The 21,180-nt window shown below is 41.8% G+C and overlaps 1 protein-coding gene across 1 annotated transcript; it reads right to left on the reverse strand.

Moving 5' to 3' along the window:
- Positions 1–310: 310 nt before the first annotated feature.
- On the reverse strand, positions 311–21,124 carry LOC112103323 (glutathione peroxidase 7). Its single transcript, XM_024195026.2, has 3 exons — positions 20,728–21,124; positions 5,634–5,895; positions 311–2,800 (listed from the first exon to the last, which is right to left on the reverse strand). Exons 1-3 carry the CDS (start codon positions 20,962–20,964, stop codon positions 2,637–2,639), a joined length of 663 nt encoding a protein of 220 aa, XP_024050794.1. The 5' UTR covers positions 20,965–21,124; the 3' UTR covers positions 311–2,636.
- Positions 21,125–21,180: the final 56 nt, after the last annotated feature.

The raw sequence follows: 21,180 nt of genomic DNA on the forward strand, positions 1-21,180 counted from the left end.
CCAGTCACAGTCCAATGTTAAGGCTGATTTAATCTTCCTTGTAACAATCACTTCCTCTCCCTATTGCCCACTTCCCTATTCCCCAAGAAAGACAGAAATCTTCATGCTTTCAAATAATTAGGATTAAGTCTTACTGGCAGCTGGAATGTTTTTTGAACATTTTGATTAAACTGAGTAAGTATCTTTTGAGATTAAAACATTTTAAACTGTGTCCAGTTTGAAAATTTTGCATTTTCTAATATCAGGGGGTAGCCGTGTTAGTCGGTATCTACAGATGCATCTGAAGAAGTGAGGTTTTTACCCACGAAAGCTTATGCCCAAATAAATCTGTTAGTCTTTAAGGTGCCACCAGACTCCTTGTTGTTTTTGCATTTTCTAATGTTTCTCTGTATCCTTAGATCTGCCCAATGCAATCACATTAGACCACAAGATTTGAATTATAAACTGAACATAGATTTTAACATTGGTTTAGACAAGAGGCAGTTTTCAAAAGCAAAAATAGTTAAATGTGTAAGAAATTTCCATTACTTGATCACTGGACACGATTCTGTCAGTGAAACTGAGAAAAAAAATATCACAGTGACTAAGAATATGTTCACCATAGAGCTCTGAACTGGCCAAGGCTACTTTCCAGAGTTAAAGGAAAGGTCAGGATCTGGTTTAATGATTCTCCTTCCTGCATGATCCACGTCTTTGGTCTAGGGTGAATGTGACCCCACTGTGATATTTTCCTGACTGAGGAACTGAGTGATTGAGGAATCTCATTTTTTTTTATTATGCTACAGCCCCCTTATACTGTACTGGTATATAATTCTCTGTTATACTAAGGCCCCTTTATGCTGCTTTGGCAGAAACAGTCCCCTGAGAATATACCCTACATAAAGAGCCTCACCAGCTGGCCCAGACTATGCTCTAATCCTCCCCGCCCCCCACCACTACCACAACCACCTGCCAAGAGTACCAGGTACATTTATTTATTTATTTAGTGTATGCAACCAGGTACATTGAGAACATGTTTCTATATTTATATGGCTATTCTCTGCTTCCCAGGTTCCATAGGGGACCTGGGGAAGCAGATCAAACATTAGAGTAACCCCAAGACCAACCCCAAGGCTGCTCTAAATTACACCAGCACTCAGGCAGGGCCAAACTATTATTATTAGCCATGTATTTTTAGAACAGGTAACTACGGTTTTGAGAGGTTCAGTAACTTGGCTTGGAACCACTGTGCCCTAGTGAAGTAAGCATTAGTGCCATAAGTATGTGGATTCTAGTCCTTTGTCTGACAAGTATCTAACTCTCTGAGCAGTTTTCACTACTATTTGGAATGAAGGAGGTAGCCTGTGCTAGGCATGTTTGGCTAACTTAGCTATATGGTAAATGTGTGTGCCTTTGTCAGGTGTGCTTTGAATGAGGCAGGGCTCTGCAGAAGCCATTAAACTTGGACAGCACCACTCATTCCTTTAATTTAATAATCTGTCCAATCCCATTTATTTAAAAGTTTAAAAATGCTGTCTTTCATTTGGCTACATTTAAAAAATAATTAAAGTTGCTGGGTGATAGAGGCCTTGGCTATCACATCATTTATCAAAACAAATCACTTAAAAGTGAATAATCAAAGACATAATTAATCTTATATTGCCCACATAATAAACACATTATTCATATGGTGCGAGCAGATTTCAAAACCACCTTCACTCAACCACAACCACCTTAACTCTGACTCAAAATGAGTATTGTTCTTTCTCCCAAAACATCAAAATATGAAGCACAATACAAAAACTTTTTGAAAAAAGAAACCTAACAATAGGGGTAGATTCTCAGCTGGGATAAATCAGCTTAACTCATTGATTTTAATGGTGCTACATTGATTTACCCAGAGGAGAATCTGGCCCTATAGATGTTCAAATTAATTACACAGACTGTACTAATGTCACTCAGCAACCTTTTTTTAAACAAAGAATTTAAAGACAGTTCACACAACTTATGGAGAATCTTTTTGTAGGAAATTTTGTCTTTTATTTCAGTTCTATAAATGAGACCTCCCCATGCCCTTCTCCCCCAGTTACCCATAACACAAATAGAGAGAAAGTGAAGTGTCTGTCCTTTATAACTAAGCAGACACATATCATTATAAGTGTGTCTGGTTTGAGGAAACCTATTTTTGCCTGCCCCTTATAACTGTGTCCACACTACGCCAAGTGCACTCTTCTACTTTGGGTTGCATTTTTAAATGAAATTCATGGTCAAAATCATGACAAATGAATTGCAGTTGCTAGTAAGGTCTCTCTAAGGAAACTCTAGCTGAACTGAGCCTGGCTGCCAAAAAAATCCTAACTGGCTCTTCATAATATCATCAACAATTGATGATTTCAGATAGTAAGATAAACAAATGATTTTCTTTCCAAGAAGGCACAAATTCAATTCAATCACTTTAGAATGATAGCACAAGCCTAAGTTAAATCGCCTTTTACCACATTCAGTTATTGTTTCCTGTATTCTTAGGATGATTGGAAAAACTTCAATTAGTCATAATGATTTTCTGTCCCTCTATTTCCTCTTTTGGAATGTGAACAGTCAAATTGCAGTCCTAATTATCAATCAAGGTATAATAGATATGATGGGACTTTTGAAAGTCACAGTTCATCTTTCTGTTTCAGGATGATTTTCCTCAAAAGTTCAGTGATGTAAGGTTTTATTTCTTCAATAGTGACAGTTGAGTCCCAAGCCTTTACTACTTTCCCATTAGGGGCTACCAGGTACTTCCAGAAGTTCCAGGTTGGTTCTTCTCCTGTGGATTCTGTGAAGGAAAAGAAAATACAAACAGAAGAGAAAACCACATGAACCAGTTCCTCATATTTGAGTATGATGATGTGTTGATTAGCATCTTAAGGAAAGAAAGTACATAAAATCAAGGGGAAAACATTAGGTTGAATATCAGGAGGGATTTCCTGACAGGAAGATATATTAGACTGTGGAATACTCTACCATGGGAACTAGTAGAAGCTCAATCACTTAAGGCATATAGACAGGAGAAAGTACCAGAAAATATACTATTTGGAACAATCATGCACTGGCAGGGAGACGGACTTAGGAACAGCCATATTAGAGCAGACTAATGGCTTATCTAGTCCAGTAGGCTATCTCTGATAGTAGCCATTACCAGATGCTTCAGAGGAATGTTTCAAGAAACTCCGCAGTAGGAAATAATGGAATAACCTACCCCCTAGGAGAAGTTTCTTCCTCACTCTCATTAGTTAGAGGTTGGGTTATTCTCTGAATAACCTCTATGATTTTATTATATCAAATGGAAAAGTTCAGGAATGCATTTTAGAATAAGGGCAGGAGTTTCTGCCCATAAATGTGAGGTCTTAAGATAGGAGCACAGAACGTGCAGGTCCAGAGCCATACATGCTTCATTTGGGACAAGGTTACATCTCTTGCCACTTCTGGGCCAAACCCCCACGTGGAATCAGACAAATTGCCAAGGTGCATGTGACAGGGTGTACCAGGCTCTCTGAGCCCCCTGCTGGAGGCCTCATGGTCCTTCCACACCCTGCCCCAGAAAAGGAGCAGCGAAGGTGAGTCCTCCAGGTCTGCCTAGAAAGGCTGCAGGGAAGCAGCCAATCAGAGCGCAGCAGGCTCAGATAAAAGGAGCCGCAGGGGCTGTGTGCAGTGCTGTCCCTAACTAGGACCAGAGGAGCAAGGAAGGGTGTGCCTTGCTAGAGCTCAAGAGAGATACAGAAGATGGGCTCTGGTGGACATGGCATTTGGTGCGGCAGGAGAAGCGTAGAGAACTTCAGCCCTGAGGTAAAGGTGAAGAGGAAGGGGCTATGTGGGAAGCAGCCTAGAGAATAGCAGCAGCAACAACTATTAAAGGAAGCAGTGTGTAGCTGCTATTTGTAGGGTCCCTGGGTTGGGACCTAGATAGCGGACAGGCCTGGATTCTGCCACTGGCAAAGTGGCCAATACCCTGAGAAGGGGGCATGTTTTGTTTAGTAGCCCAAGCCCAGGGATGGAACTTAAAGGACTCAAGGATGGGGCTGAAGACCCTGAAGAGGGCCAACCATTTGTTGAACTTTGTTACTCCCTGTCCCCTGGAAGGGAGCTGAACTTGAAGGAGTGACCCAGCTGGGGCAATAAGAACTCTTATGGCAAAGAGTCTCCAGGGAGAAAGCCCTGGAGGCACTGCTCTAGACCAGGGCAGGCACGGTCTTAAAGCCAGTCCAGAAGGGGCTGAGGACTGAGCATAGAGACATGGCTAAAGATTTTAACAAGGGCACAGGGACAGGCCCTGTTTGGACCTCTTACCCTGGAAGGGATTTGTTCATGCACATTGACTGTGTGATTTGGCCAGAGAGCTGGACCAGTGAAGACCCACCTGATGAGATGAACAGCTGAAAAGGGGTGGTGGGAGCAGAGAGAGAAAGTGCAGGTTCATACACAACCAACAGGAGGCACTAATGAGAGGTGAGTGTTTCCTGTCACAGTGCACTGCCAGGCTTATGCTGGTGACTGTCCTTTCACATTACAGTGGTGACTGTACCACCTCTAACAGCCTCATGCTGCATGTGGAGCATTGGGGAAGAATGGGATTTGAGGGGGCTACTTAGGATCTGGGGTAAAAATCTGTCTGGGGATTGGCCCTGCTTTGAGGGGTTGGACTAGATGACCTCCTGAGGTCCCTTCCAACCTTGATATTCTATGATCTGCAGAAATGTCAGCTCTGGAAGACTGCATGTGGCAGCCAAAAGTAGTACAAAGAACTCTGCTGTAAATCCATGGGAGAATGTGGGAGGAACACTGTTCCTGGGTAGAGGAGGTGAGACTCAATGTGCGGTCATGTGGTGGTGGGTTTGATTAGATTTGTCTCCCTTCCTAAAAAATTCCCTGAATGTTGGCTGAAGATTCTGATTTCAGTTCAGTATTTGAATGGTGTTTGGAGCATTCAACCTATGCAGAAAAATATAGTGCTCAGATAAGAAGAACCTGCTTTATTGAAGGTTTCTTAGCTGTCTGCCAGGAACCAACAAAAACTCCCAAAGACTCCTCTCCTAGCATGCATTGGCTCTTGTACAAATAGCTGGATGGATTCTACAGTTTGGTTGTTCCATATTCCTTGTGAGGAACATGGAAGAAATTTTTCCAGGAAATCACTATCAGCACCTGGTTGCACTGTTTTGTGAGTGAATGCAAAGCTTGTGAAAGTGAGGGGTTCAGATGGATACTGAGGACATTTTGCCTCCTCTCACCCTACAGATCTGGTAATGCATCTCATAAAATCTGACCTGTGGCAGCCCCAGATGTGTCATGACATGGATTCTCTGGAGAAATGGTTGCTAAGTGGAGAAAACCAGGCACAGCTGCCCATGTTCATGACCCTGTGATCAGGTACAGAGGGAATGTTTTACACTCCCATGTACACCGAATTTGAATTTCTAGACATTCTGAATCTGTATTTGGATAGGCATTAGATATGATTATTTCACATACATGTTTATTAAAATAACCCTATCAGGCACATTTGCTATCATGAACACTATAAATAATCCTTATAAAAGTCTTGCCAGATCAGATTAATTCAATGCCAGCAACTTACCTCCTTAGATATAGCTGCTCTAGATATTACTTACCAATTAAATATTTGAAGGCAGCATTAGCACCAGCACCTGTGACTGCAATTTTGCTGAACATAGGAAAGGAGGCACCATAAGTCTTTCGGGCAAAGCTCTCAATTTCTTTGTTACTGTCTGGCTCTTGCTGCCCAAATTGATTACATGGGAATGCCAGCACATTAAAATGATGTGAGCCAAGGTCTCTCTGTAACTGTTGTAGAGCTTTGTAGTGGCTATCTGTAAATCCGCACTCACTTGCAACATTGACGACAAGAGATACCTAAACACAAGAGATTAAAAACATACTGCATATCTGTTTGACATAAGCTTCCACCAAGGACGCTTGACTGGAGATCATTCTCAGCAGAATAAAAATATCCATGTTGAGAATCTTCAATGGACCAGGATTGAGCATCTTGCTACTGTTTGACACTGTTTCAAATTCTTTTGATTATTTAGGGAGACTTAGTTTTTAAATATTCACTTTATTGAAGTTAGAAGTAGCATCCATGCTGATATAATTCATCCTAAATTCCTTGGGTGTTTTCATTCTTCTTGTCAGAAAAACCAGCATCTCCTCTGTCCTGTCTCCTGGGCATTTTCTAAACATTCACTATAGTATAAACAATCCAGCACATGTAAAGAAATGACTGTTCAGATGAGGTTTGGTGCATATTAATTATTGTAGGTCTTTCAAATGTTTTTAAATGTGCAACAACTTCCCTCTCAGCATTGACCCTGAATCAACTGATGCACTTACCACTGTCAATATAGATTGATAATCTTAAGGGTAACGGGGCCATCGTGATAATGTAGCTTGAACAACATAACATGAGACATAAACTTCACTCAGTGATTACTGCATCAAGCCCACTAAGTTGTGGTTGAACTAGAGCATATCTTTCAGAAAGCTATCCAGTCTCAATTAAAGACTCCAAGTGGTGGTGAATTTACCACTTCCCTTGGGAAGCTATCCCAATAGTCAATTAACCTTAAAAATGTGCATCTTTTTTCCAGTTGGAATTTTTCTAACTTCATCTTCCATCATCTTTGAGCTTCTAGACTATTTGATTAGACAATGAAATTGTTATAAATGTACATTCTGTGGGCCACATCACTTCTCCCACGTGCCATTGCCTTTGGAGCCCCTGCTGTTGGGTGGGTGTGCAGCATAGCAGGGCTTCACTTGAACAATAGCACAGCCTCAAGTTGTAAATCATTGTTAAGCAGATTCTGCAAATGATCCATGGGGGAGACCTTTCCCAGGCCTGATGTATCTTACACACAGTGCTTTATAGACAGATCGCTAAAATCAGGAAGTACCCTCCACAGAGTCTGGAGGCATAGCAAGATCATGCTGCCTGTCCCCAAACCTCAGTAGAGCCACCTACCAATGTTGCACCTGCAGGAGTGAGGAGGGGAGAAATGAGGCCATGTAGGAAGCATTCCCTCATTCTTTGTGTGTAGATATACACACAGGTCTCAAATATGCCAGTCATAGAGGTAGAGAATGTCCTGGCCCAGTGAAATGAAGCTCTTATACTCTTTTTACATGTTTGAATAAGAAAATTTGATCCTGCTCCAATTGACATGAACAGGAGTTTCACCATTGACTGCCTTGGTTTGGGATTGGGGTTCAAAGTTAGGACATGTGGAGCCAAAGAGCCAGAGTCAGTCTTGTTGTAAGTTGGTGTAAGCAGATCTAACTCTGCTGAAATCAGCTGAGTCACACATGTTTCCACCAACTATGGCCACATCTGCCCATGGAGCTAAATTCTATTCTTAATCCCACTGATTTCCATGGGGCTGCTGAGAGCAGAATTTGTCCATGTGTTACTTTCCTGATCTGTATTTGAACTCCAAGTACTTTTTGTTAAATTATTTGAGTTCACAAAACAGCCCTAAAATTCCAAATCATAGTGGAAGTTCTTATTAATGCAGGCTCCAAATGTGCTTTGAAGATTTTTTTTTAATATTTAATCCTTACTCTAAAATCTCCTAAACATTTTGTATTCTTTCAGCTGCTGCAAGGGAGAACTACAACTCACGCTGACTAAAATAACCCTCCTCTTGTTTTCTTTGGAGGCAATTAAAGCCAATTGCTATAGATCTTTCAGATGTTCTATTAATAACAATACTCTGCACTTATGCAGTGCTGCATGTTATCTGCATAATGCTACAAACTTTCACTTTAAATAGCACTTTATAAGTGTTAATCAATTAAATTCACCAGTTAAAATATTAGATTTAATTCAAGTATATTGTAGAAAAGAGTTAGGATACCAGGCCAAATCCTACTAGGCTTACACCTGTGCAGCCCCACTGAACTCAATGAGGACATACAGGATATAAATCAGGGCAGATTAATTGTACCTTTGAACCAAAGAGCTCAAAGTGTTGCACAAATTAATGTATCGAGTTTCACATGACCACTGTGAGATCACAAACAGTGAGAGCTCTCCTATCAGTGTAGTTAATCCACCTCCCTGTAAGGTGGTAGTTATGTTGGCGGGAGAAGCTTCCCCCACTGACATAGCGCTGTCCACATGTGGTTGTTAAGTCAGTATAACTATGTCACTTAGGCTACATCTTCACTACCCGCCTGAATCAGCGGGTAGAAATCAATCTCTCGGATCAAATTATGAGACGCGACAATCGATCCCCGAATCGACGCTTGTACTCCACCAGCGCAGGACGGGGGAGCGGCGGAGGTCGATTTGCCGCCGTCCTCACAGCAAGGTAAGTCGGCTCTGATACGTCAAATTCAGCTACGCTATTCGCGTAGCTGAATTTGAGTATCTTAAATTGACACCCCTCCCACCCCCCCGTAGTGAGGACGTAGCCTCAGGGTGTGGGTTTGTCACACTCCCGAGTGACCTAGTTATACTGATATAGGGATATATTGTAGTATAGACCAGACATTGTTAATTGACCTGACCAAGCTCATATAGCAAGTGAGTAGCAGAGTTGGAAATAGAACCCAAGAATCCTGACTCCGGGTTTTGTGCTCTTACCAATAGAATATTCATTAGACAAGCTTTGAGTTCTATTATTACATATGTACATGCATACAGTGTGTTTATTTTAGTATATAAACTCATATACTATATATTATATGTTGATGGTACTTCACAGAACAAAGATTCCATGCCTAGAAAAGCCTATAATCTAAATAAAGAGCAAGGTGTGAAAGGGTAGGATGGAAGTGAGGATGATAAGGTTATGCAGTTATGTGAGAGGGTAACATTAGTGATTATAATTTTTTAAGTTTAATACTAATAGTTTTCATTAGAGCTAGAGTTCTAAAAGGCATGACACACAAATCATGGCATTCCTACACCATTCTACTGTATCAGCAATGACTACTATTCTGAGCCCTACTGCTTAGTGATATGTTGGCACAGCACACAAGAGGACACAGTCTCATGCACCCTGAATATGGCATGTAGAGAGGCTTTGGTTCTCTTCTGAGGTGTTTATCACTTAAGATGGACCTGAGTTACAAAGTTGGGATCCAGTCCTGACCTTTCCTACAGTTTAGAGCTGTTTGGATTCAGGCCTATCGCTGCATAAGCTCTTTAGGACAGGGACAGTCTTTTTTTGTTCAGTTTGTACAGAACCTAGCACAATGGGGTCCCGATCCATGGCTTGGACTGCTAGGCCATACAAATAATGGCTTGTTTAATCAATCATCCCCCATAGCCTGAAGAAACTGTTGGGCAGTTTTCCCCCCCAACAACCCTCCTCCTGTTAAAATCTTAGTGGTTGTCATCACTGAGGATAAGAAAGGCCAAACAAGGCATCCTTCAGAACCTATTGAAGTTATCCCTTAATTGTCCCTGAGAGATGGCAGGCAGCCGGGAAGTTTGTTACTTAGCAGGTCTAGCATGACACTATAGACTTGATAAGGATCATGCCTAGAGTCAGGGAAGACTAGGAGCTCTCTAGTCAGAAAAGGAAACAAGTGGAGTGTAATGAGAGGAAAGACAAGAAGAAATTAGACTTCTCCTATACACAATGGGGGCAGTCAGTGCACAACTGAGAGGATAATTGGTTCCACAGGATTTTATTTGTGAAAGGCCTCCTTCCAGCATCTGTTAGAACTGGTCAAAAGGTTTTGGGTTTTTCGTTTTTGTTTTTTTGAAGGTTTTCTATTAAAAAGACACAATTTTCTCAACTTTATCCCCTATTTTTTTGACCATTTCCATTCAGTTCATGTTTCTATTATAAACCTTTATTTCCAAATCATGAAGAATGGCTTTTCAGAAAAATCTGCTAGCTGTAGCTTTAGCCAGGGAGCAAATGTGCTGGTATTGCTTATTGGGGTGGGCTGGGGGGTTGTTTCGTACTTCTTTTATGAAGAAAGATAGTTTAGTCATTTCTAGAGAGGGCTGGGAGTTGGAACTGGATGGCTCAGGGTATAAGTAACGAAATAATACACATCTAGTTATCTGAGGGTTGTCAGTTCAATTCCAGACCAAATCAATAGTAGCTATGTATTGCTATTTTGTAGCCAATATGAAATGAATTGGCAATCTCAGGCCAAATCCTAGTGGACAGGTGTCTACATGGCTACCATCACTGGCACATCAGAAAGGCGCCATGGAGAATGAAAGAAATACCATCTCACCTCCTGCATAGCTACCACTCCCATGCTATACCTTTCTGTTGTGTGGATGAGCAGAGGGGTTCAGGGCTGTCACCCCAGCACCTTTCCTGAGCACTAAAAATTCACTCAGAGCCTTCCCTCCCCCTGCTATAAAATTCACTATGAAATATCATTGGCCAATCAATAAAGCACATCAAAATTTGGTGTAGTTGAAGGGAAAAATAAAATGATTGCAGATTGTACAATAAATATAGTGTAACAAATTCTTAGCCACCAAGAATTCATGGGTGCCATTATACTGGACATTGTGGCCATTCAGAATGTCACAGCAGAACTTCACCCAAGTTCTCCTGCTCCAAAAGCATAGGCCCCATTCACTTGAGTGAGAACACCTTTAGCTGTTATAAGGTTAAGGTCTATAGCAGTGGTCCCCAAACTGTGGGATGTGCGCTCTGGGGGGGGGGGAGGAGGGAACAGAGGAATGTTTGGGGGGCATGGTGGGGCCCAGGCCCACCCTCATAGGGCGTGGGGAGGGAGCCCCAGCTCTGTCCCAGCTGTGCTCCTGGTTCTGGCTCCTGGCTGTTGCTCGGGCCTTTGCCCCCGGCCACAACCCTGGCCCTCACCAAGGCCCTGCTCCCAGCTGTGGCTTAAGGGGGCCATGGTGGTGGTGGGTAGGGGTAAGGGGGGCACAAGATAAAAAGTTTGGAGACCCCTGGTCTATACCCTGCAGTTGGGCAGTTCTAATTTCACCTAATAGAGGGCAATGATGCACATACACAGTATAGATGATCACAATACAGTGTTTAAAACTGGTTTCTACATCCTCCCTTGGTTTTCTTTCAGGAAAAACAAACTCATAAAGCAAAAGTTGATTTTAATAATCCTTAATGGTTTGTGACAACAAGGCACAATCTAGGAATCCCTATTCACTGGCATACAAAGTATGTTCTGGTGCCATCTAGCTAACTTTCCAAGTATCAGCATATAGATACAGACTGAATGAACATGGTAGTCTTGCTTTTTGATGCTCATTTAAAAAAAAATGTATTAAAATTGTGACTGAACTCCTTAGAGGAGAATTGTATGTCTCCTGCTCTGTGGTTTTACCCACGTTCTGCCATGTTTTGTGTTATGGCAGTCTCGGATGACAACTCAGCATATGTTGCTCGATTTAAGGACACTTTCACTGCAGATTTGACAAAACGCAAAGAAGGTACCAAAATGAGATTTCTAAAGATAGCTGCAGTACTCTACCCAGGGTTTAAGAATCTGAAGTGCCTTCCAAATTCTGATGGATGAGGTGTAGAACCTGATGTCAAAAGTCTTAAAAGAGCAACACTCTGATGCGGAAATTACAGAACCTGGAACATCAAAAAAAGAAAATCTATTGGTGGCACCTGACTCAGCTGATGAAAATGAATGTGTCCATCTGCACTGCTTTGGGCAGAACCAGTCATCAGCATGGAAGCATGTCCTCTGGAGTGCTGACTGAAGCATGAAGGGGCATACGAATGTTTAGCATATTTGGCAGGTAAATACCTTGCAATGCTGGCTACAACAGTGCCATGCGAATGCCTGTTCACTTTCAGGTAACACTGTAAATAAGAAGCAGGCAGCATTATCTCTTGTAAATGTAAACAAACTTGTTTTGTTCAGCCAATCGCTAAGATAAGAAGTAGGACTGAGTGGACTTGTAGGCTCTGAAGTTTTGCATTGTTTTGTTTTTGAGTGCAGTTATGCAAAAAAAAGTGGCGAGGGACAGTGTGGGGAGCTCCCCTGGCCTTCCCTCTCCCTAGGAGCTGCAGGGACATGCAGAACCTGGTAGGGAGCCAGCCATCCCCACCAACCCTTCCCCCCGCAGCACCGGTGGGAGTTCTGAGCCCCCTCCCCTCCCCAGCACCAGCAGGGGTCCTGGGCTGCCCCCACCTCACAGAGCACCTGTGGGGGTCCCAGCCCAAGTCTTAGTTAGGGGTATATAATACAATTCATGGACAGGTCACAGGCTGTGAATTTTTGTTTACTGCCTATGACCTGTCCATGACTCTTTTACTAAAAATACCGGTGACTAAAATGTAGCCTCAATCATGATTAATTTTTTTGATCGTTTGACAGTCCTAAAATAAATCGAACACCAACCTATTATTGAAAGTTTAATTATGCTTGAGCAACTTATTCTTACCAACCATTATTAACAATAGTTTACATTGATTACAACAAAGACCAAATTTTGTTATGATCCTGATCCTTTGCACTTGCATGCAGTTCCTTTCATGGGTGGCAGGTGAGCCCCCCTTGGGGAGGCTAGCCCTAAGTCCTCTCCTCCGCCCCCCCTGCTAGCTGGCCTGAGCACTGGGCCCCTGGCCTTCGATACCCACAGCCCATGGTTCCTTTCATAGAAGGATATTAAACCACTTTATGATCATGATTTCAGCCTCACAACAAGCCTGTAATATAGGTAAGTGTTCATTGGTAATCCCTACTACTGGAATCAAAATACAATAGGCATATATGACTTCTATATTTATGGGGGTGGCTCCAGTCAGGCCAACAGGGCCATGTGTGTGTGGGCAAATTCCGTGCCTGCCCACAGGAGTGCTGTTTCAGATTGATTTTTTTTTGGGGGGGGGGGAGAACTTAAGCAACTGAAAACCCTAGTGTGTGTGTGGGGGAGGGGTTTTGCAGATAATTTAGAAATTATCTGACAGGAGCATTGTATCTAATTTCTATATCAAGAAAGAAAATTAAACCCATTCAGCTCTAATACTAACATGTTCTGACATCTTGTGGCAAGTCACTTAAGTGACACTGGTTAGGTTTAAAATTGTTTTAAAAGCATATTTACTCCGATACTCTTACTGAAGTCAGACGTGACCATTATGATCATCTAGTCCAGGGGTCGGCAACGTTCGGCACGCGGCTCGCCAGGGGCCGGGCCAGTTTTATTTACCTGCTGACATGGCAGGTTCAGCCGATCGCGGCCTCCACTGGCCGCGGTTCGCCGTCCCGGGCCAATGGGCGCGGCGAGAAGCCGCGGCCAGCACATCGCTCACCCGCGCCGCTTCTCGCCACCCCCATTGGCCCGGGACGGTGAACCGCGGCCAGTGGGGGCCGCGATCGGCCGAACCTGCCGCGTCAGCAGGTAAATAAAACTGGCCCGGCCCGCCAGGGTGCTTACCCTGGCGAGCCGCGTGCCAAACGTTGCCGACCCCTGATCTAGTCTGACCTCCTGCACCTTGCAGATCACAGAACTTCACCCACCCACTCCTATAATAGACCCCTAAGCTCTTGCTGAGTTACTGAAATCCTCAAATCATGCTTTAAAGACTGCAAGTTACAGAGAATTCACCATTTACACTAGTTAAATCCTGCATGTTATAACATCCTGCAGAGGAAGGCAAAAAAAACCCACCCAAGGTCTGTGCCAATCTGACCTGGGGGTAAATTCCTTCCCAACCGCAAATATGGTGATCAGTTAGGCCTGGTCCACACTAACCCCCCACTTCGAACTAAGGTATGCAACTTCAGCTACGTTAATAACTGAATATTATTATTATTATTTTATTATTATTAATAACGTAGCTGAAGTCGAAGTACCTTAGTTCGAACTTACCGTGGGTCCAGACGCGGCAGGCAGGCTCCCCCGTCGATGCCGCATACTCCTCTCGCCGAGCTGGAGTACCGGCGTCGACAGCGAGCACTTCCGGGATCAATTTATCGCGTCTAGACAAGATGCGATAAATCGATCCCAGAAGATCGATTGCTTACCTCCGGGTCCGGCGGTAAGTATAGACCTACCCTTAGACCCTGAGCAAGTAGGCAAGACCCACCGGAAAGAATTCTCTGTAGTAACTCAGAGCCCTCCCTATCTACTGTCCTGTCCTAGCCATTGGGGATTTTTGCTTCAGGCAGTCAATGATGGGCCACATGCCGTTGTAGGCAGTCCAGTCATATCATCCCCTCTACAAACTTATCAAGCTCAGTCTTGAAGTCAGTTAGGTTTTTTGCCCCCCACTGCTCCTCTTGGAAGGCTGCTCCAGAACGTCACTCCTCTGATGGCTTGAAACCTTCACCTAATTTCAAACGTAAACTTGTTGATGGCCAGTTTATAGCCATTTATTCTGGGGTCCACATTGGTGCTTAATTTGAATAACTCCCCTCCCTCCCTGGTATTTATCCCTCTGATATATTTATAGAGAGCAATCATATCTCCCCTTAGCCTTCTTTTGGTTAGGCTAAACAAGCCAAGCTCTGAGTTTTCTCTCATAAGGTAGGTTTTCCATTCCTCAGATCATCCTAGTAGCCCTTCTCTCCACCTGTTCCAGTTTGAATTCATCTTTCTTAAACCTGGGAGACCAGAACTGCATGCAGTATTCCAGATGTGGTATCACCAGTGCCTTGTATAATGGTACTAACACTGCCCTGTCTCTACTGGAAATACCTTACCTGATGCACCCCAAGATCATGTTAGCCTTTTTCACAGCCGCATCACATTGATAGCTCATAGTCATCCTGTGATCAACCAATACACCCAGGACTTTCTTCTCCTCCTCCATTACTTCCAACTGAGAAGTCCCCAGCTTATAGCAAAAATTCTTGTTGTTAGTCCCTAAATGCCATGACTTTGCACTATTAAATTTCATCCCATTTCTATTACTCCAGTTTACAAGGTTATCCAGATCTTCTTGTATGATATTCTGGTCCTCCTCCATATTGGCAATACTCCCAACTTTGTCATCTGCAAATTTTATTAGCAAGCGCCCACTTTTTGTGCCAAGGTCAGTAATAAAAATGTTAAATAAGATTGGTTCCAAGACGGATCCCTGAGGAACTCCACTAGTAACCTCCCTCCAGCCTGACAGTTCATCTTTCAGTACGACCTGTTGCAGTCTCCCCTTTAATCAGTTCCTTACCCACCTTCCAGTTCTCATATTAATCCCCATCTTTCCCAGTTTAACTAATAATTTCTCATGTGGAACTGTATAAAATGCCTTACTGACTGATTAGATCTACTACATTTCTTTTGTCTAAAAATCAGTTATCTTCTCAAAGAAATATTAATAACTTTACTACTTTTTGAATACAACAATTGTAGAAAAATCTACAATTACTTTCTATCATTTAGGCTACGTACTTTTTGTAGTTCATGAACCTTGGAACAGATCATTTAACTTTAGGAAACATCCTAGCAGCCCTTTCTTATCTTAATCACCTGTTAATCACTCTGTTAATAAACAAAATTCTGACTCCCTGCCTCAGGGGCGCAAGGTCCTGTCTCCTCTGCAGAACTCTTTATATTGAACACCATATTGAACACTAAACTGCCTGCGGATTGCAGTTTGCAATGCCCCTGTGATGCCCCACCCAAAATCTGCCCAAGGTTGATAAACAATTTGTTCCAGGTGGCTACAAAGGAATAAAAAAATGTATAGAATTCTATGGGTATGTGAAGAAATGTGAAAGATATCCTGCAAAGAAAAAATGCGTGTAATTTTTGCTTGATTATAATATACAGTATTTGTAAAGAAGGCCTGAAAGAATTTTGTCAATACAAACCTGATTTTTTTTTTCAACATCTATTTAACTTCAATGACTTAACATCTTGGAGAAAGAAGTGTTTGCTAGCACAACTCCTTCAAATAACATGAGTGCTCACAATGCACATTTTGAGACCTTCCAGAGGGTCTCCCATAAAACTAGGATTTTGAGATTTGAGGAAATAAAAAAGCAGACAAAACAAAATTTAAAAATAGAAACCCTTTCATGCCTTTTTAAAACATCATAAAGTAGCGAAAAAGGCACAAAACTAGTTCTTAAAAAATTGTTAGCAGGTCATCTTTAAGTGGTTCTATCTTGCATTACAGAAGATTAAATGAGTTGATCTGTTTGCAGTGTGTTTAAAATTTTCTTTATAAAAAAGTCACTGTCTCATGTGGGCACTAAAATTTTAATTATTTAAGTCATTAATATTTAGTAAAACATGTGAGCTTAATATAGGCTTCCTTTTCTCTTACCCTGTCCTGGAACTTTGAATGTGAGTCAAGTGCACCATCTAGTGTACAGTGCAAACAATTAATCCTTGACTTTTCCAAAAATATTTTCATAAAGCTGCAACATGCATTAGCCTTCGTTGGCCCTTACAATACTAGACTTTCCTTCTTTTACTTAGAAAATCCAAGCAGTCTAATCTTAAACTCAAAATTGGAAAAAATATTACATACTGGTGTAAGTCATTTACACAGTATGGCTCTCTAGTGGATGGACCACAGAGGTTTATTAATTTACTATTGGCTTCAAGTTAACATATGTGGAATTTTTAGCTGAGGCAGCAGAGCCTTGTATAAATCACAGGTCTTGGGTTATATACTCAACAGTGACCTATCCAGAAACGTCAAATTACACTGGTTTGCAGAATCATTATCCAAAAAATCCAGTGCTTTGTAATTAAATGTTTACTTTTTCTATACCTAATACTAAATTCTCAGATTACAGAGAGATCTGATTCATGCAGAACACCTAATGTTACCCCCAGCAGTAGAATACTTTGAATTTGTATAATGCCTTTCATTCACAATTCTCAAAACATGTTACTAACATTAATTAGTTAGCTAAGTGTACTATGGTGAGGCTTATGTATAATAGGTAGGTAAGTGGTATTATACCTAGATGTGTATATTGAGGCTAAAATTACACAGCAGAGAAGTGGAAGAGAGGGGACCGGAACCAAGAAGTGCTGACTACTACATATGTGCAGTAGCGATTAAAAAACAGTGCCTCCCAGTTTCTGCTGAGTACAGTGACAATGAGACCAATAAAACCTTTAAAATAAAATATGAGCTTTCCTTGTATACCTCAAGATACAAATTTCCTTATTTTCTGATAGCTCTTTATGAGTGGCTCACCGCACTTCATATCTAATGTAGGTAGATCATATAATACTACTGTTTTATCCTAGAACTGAAGAAGAGCTCTGTGAAAGTTCACAATACAGTTAACAATTCTAAGGAAGGGTAGAAGGGAGTACAGCAAATTAGAGACAATGGATTTCAGGAAGGTGGATTTTGGTAAGCTCAGAGAGCTGATAGGTAAGGTCCCATGGGAATCAATACTGAGGGGAAAAACAACTGAGGAGAGTTGGCAGTATTTCAAAGGGACACTATTAAGGGACCAAAAGCAAGCTATTCCGCTGGGTAGGAAAGATAGAAAATGTGGCAAAAGACGAGCTTGGCTTAACCGCAAGATCTTGCATGATCTAAAAAGGAGTCATATAAAAAATGGAAACTAGGACAAATTACAAAGGATGAACATAGGCAAACAACACAGGAATGCAGGGGCAAGATTAGAAAGGCAAAGGCACAAAATGAGCTAGCTACAGGAATAAAGGGAAACAAGACTTCACAGTTTATGGTGCAACAGACTCTAACCATAGAATCATTATCTATCTCTGAAAGAGGATGCATGTGGATGTGACACTAATGCCCAGCCCCAGCAAGAGGATGGGAGATAAGGGAGATTTTATTGTTTTAATCTCATTTAAATATTCACATATGAGTAGTCAAGTTTCAATTGGATTGAGAAGGGTGGGGCCCCCCACATGTAGATCTCTGCTGTTCCACTCAGAAAGGGGGTCATCACTTTCATGGCATCCTCTCCTCCTGCCCTTCTCACAAGAAGCCCATGGAGGGCTCTCATGGATGTGAGAACCACATTGAGGAACTGGGTGGTCCTGTGCTGAGTGAGTGCTGATCAAGGTGGGGACAGCTGAGACAAAGAAGAAAAGATGATGCGTCCCCAGTACTTCTGTGGTAAGGAGCCCTCCATTATGGGGGATCATGGGGTTGGTCACCCCTAGAGAAAGTGCTAACTACATAACTACAATAAAGCTGCAAACCCAGAGGTGGAGCAGAGGCACGAGATGTGGGAATGGGCACTGCAGCTCATTCTGCAGTGGGGCAAATACCCTCAGTCCTTTGACAGAATGATTTGTGAGGAACTCCATAAAAGAGTAACCTTGGAGAGTTTTCCTCCTCAACTTCTTCCCAGGGGATTCTGGCTCTGAATTACTGAAGCTGAAGAAGGTATTTGCTCCTTTAAAAGCCAGAGCTGCAACAGGTGCCCTGCAGACAAGATATGCTCCAGTCAGAGCATTTATTGACTCTTGACAGACCCATTGGAAGAAATTATGGGAACAAACTATTGAAAAAAAAGCCAACTACTGTATAATAACAAGCAATTTGATGGTATCCCATATAGATTATGTCCATCTGGGAGAGACACCACATTATATATTTATACATTGTTATATATATATTTATATATTAAACTACACTTAGACAAACATTAATGTATTATGTTTGTACAGCATTTAGCAAGTTGTGGGTACTCCTGGAAACAAACAAATACATGTGTATGCAATGGATAAAATTATCCTCTATGTTGGAGACCAACATGAGGTCTATGTACCACTTAAGCGCAGTTTGAATTGGTGGGTGGGTTGGGGGCTTTGGTCAGACTGGATCTGGGCCTCATTTAGTCTAAATCCACCAAGGAGCTTCCCTTTTGATCTTAGATATTTTTAACTTAATCTCTCATTCCTATTGGCAAAAGTACAAGGATCACATATAAGTGGCACAATGACATGGAATAGAGTATGCAAGAATGTCCTCAAGTGAGCACAATCCTTGCATGAAACATGTGCAACCGATCATTGCATGCCCCTGCCAGGCATTTTCTCTGCAAGAACAGTCTATTAAAAAAATCAAACTGGAAATAAAACACTTTTAACCATCGGTATAGATTATCAAAGGACGTGGTACATGATTTATCACTTGCAGTCTTTAAATCAAAAGTTTCTGTCTTTCTCAAAGAAATGCTCTCATTCAACCAGAAGATGTTACACTAGATGCAGTAATCACTAGGTGAAATCTACAGCCTGTATAATGCAGGACAGACTAGATTATCATAACAGGCCCTTCTGGCCATAAAAATTTACAAAAAAGCACTATGAAATTAGGACACTATATCTCCACTAGATGGGGCACTGGAGTGGGAGTCAGGATACCCTGGTTCTGTTCCTGGAGTTCTAACCACTGACTTGCTTTGCTACCTTGGACTAGTCTCTAACTCTAATCTGGGACCATAAAGGTAGATTAGTATATTTGGTTTGTTCATAATAGTTTCCTTATGGAATCACTACAGGACTGAGTTAAAATGTTTGGGTACTTTCACTGTGCATTTTCATTTCTAAACATGTGTGGATTGTTTTTTAAAGTTTAACTTAACTCTGAATTTTCTGGGTTTCTAATTTGCTTATTTTTGGACAATATTCTTGTTCAATTTTTTCACCCTTAAATTACTGATATATACTCTCAACCTTAACTTCAGTTTAACATAATTTTTTGTCTGGAAATTTCCTTGTTTTCTTACTTTATTAATATTTTCATAAATGAACACTAAAAAAGAAACCCAAGGAAAATGCTATCATGTGACATCTTTAATGAGTTAAAGACCTGAGCATCAACCTTAGGTCCTCCCTGCCAATTTTAACTTTTACAGCCAAATTCACAGGTACAGTCCAGCTGCCTTGTGCCACTCCAGAGCTGGAGCACAAGTAAGCTGGAGCATACGGGCAAGTAAAGCCTGGTTTATAGTTGCTTTTCTCTCCACCATTCTAGCACGAAGAACCAACCCTGATTTGCCTCACAGTTTCTAAGTGCATACGCTATTTATCAACCTTTGAATATACATAATTGTGAAAAATTTCCTTATGACTATATCGTAATCACATTGCAAGAACTTGAGAAAATGTGTACATCTTTTGGGGAGAGAGTTTCATTTAGGACTCCCTGAGTAATATGTAAGTAACATTTAAATGAATTGTTTTTAAACAGATCTGCTGTCTTGCCCCTTTCCTCACATTATCTTTAATGTCTATGATTTCATTGTAGATTAATATCTGCTTTGCTTATGTTCTCAGTTTCGTTTATTGATTATTATGGTGCATTCCTTGACATACTGATTAAACACCATCCTCATTTTCCCCTTCTGCTTCAAACAAAATTCAGCAAAAGTCAAGTCTTTCAAAAGGGGAAATATCTTGCAGTACAGACTTTTGCTTTAAAATGACACATGCTTCCAATCCCGGATAAATGTTTTCGTGATTAATAATAGACATAATAGAGTACTATGTATAGTGAATGAACGGCAAGCAGCCCCGTGTGCCACGTATACAGAGCAGCCTGCCCAAGAAACAGACACACACACACAGGGGTTAGGCAAACGTTTTATTAAAATAATGCAGAAACTTATGGAACGATCTCAAAGTAAACATGCAAGCAATACTCCAGATCAGTTACACAAAATGCACAAATGAGAGCCTATGAACGTGCATGCATGCAAGTTAATGTACAATCTCTGGATCCCCACTCCCTTATGCAAGCATGCAAAGATGGGCTGGTTAGTTATAGTCTGCAATGAGAGCAGCTGCTAATCTCCCTGCAAACTTACCGAGCCTCTGTATTTCTCCAGAGAGACTAGCTTGCCCCTGATGTTTACCACTTTAAACGTATAAAAATCGTTCTCCTTCTGCTGCGAGGCGGCGAATGCTAAGAAAAGCAGCGCTGCTACAGCGAGGAGCATGGCTAGAGAGAGGAGAAAAACTCTGGAGAAGGAGGAGGAAGCCCTGTGCTCCACACTGCCCTCAGGATCTAGCATGCTGCAAGACAGCGGAGCAGAGTGCTGCATAGACCACTTTCACAAATCGCACAGCACTGCCGGAAAGAAAGAGCTGTTGCAAAAGGGTTTGCAACACTCGCGCTCTCAAGATTTGGTAGCGTCGCTGTTGCACACGGTGCCCGGCTCTGTGCTGGTCCTTTCAACTCAGCAGGCATTAGTAGAATGACCACATTTCCCAAAGAGAAAACGGACACTGGGTGAGGCTAGACCTCGCCTCCCTCTCCC

This window comes from Terrapene carolina, unplaced genomic scaffold, assembly GCF_002925995.2.
Source record: "Terrapene carolina triunguis isolate 2854851 unplaced genomic scaffold, T_m_triunguis-2.0 Scaffold103, whole genome shotgun sequence".
Taxonomy (NCBI): domain Eukaryota; kingdom Metazoa; phylum Chordata; order Testudines; family Emydidae; genus Terrapene; species Terrapene triunguis.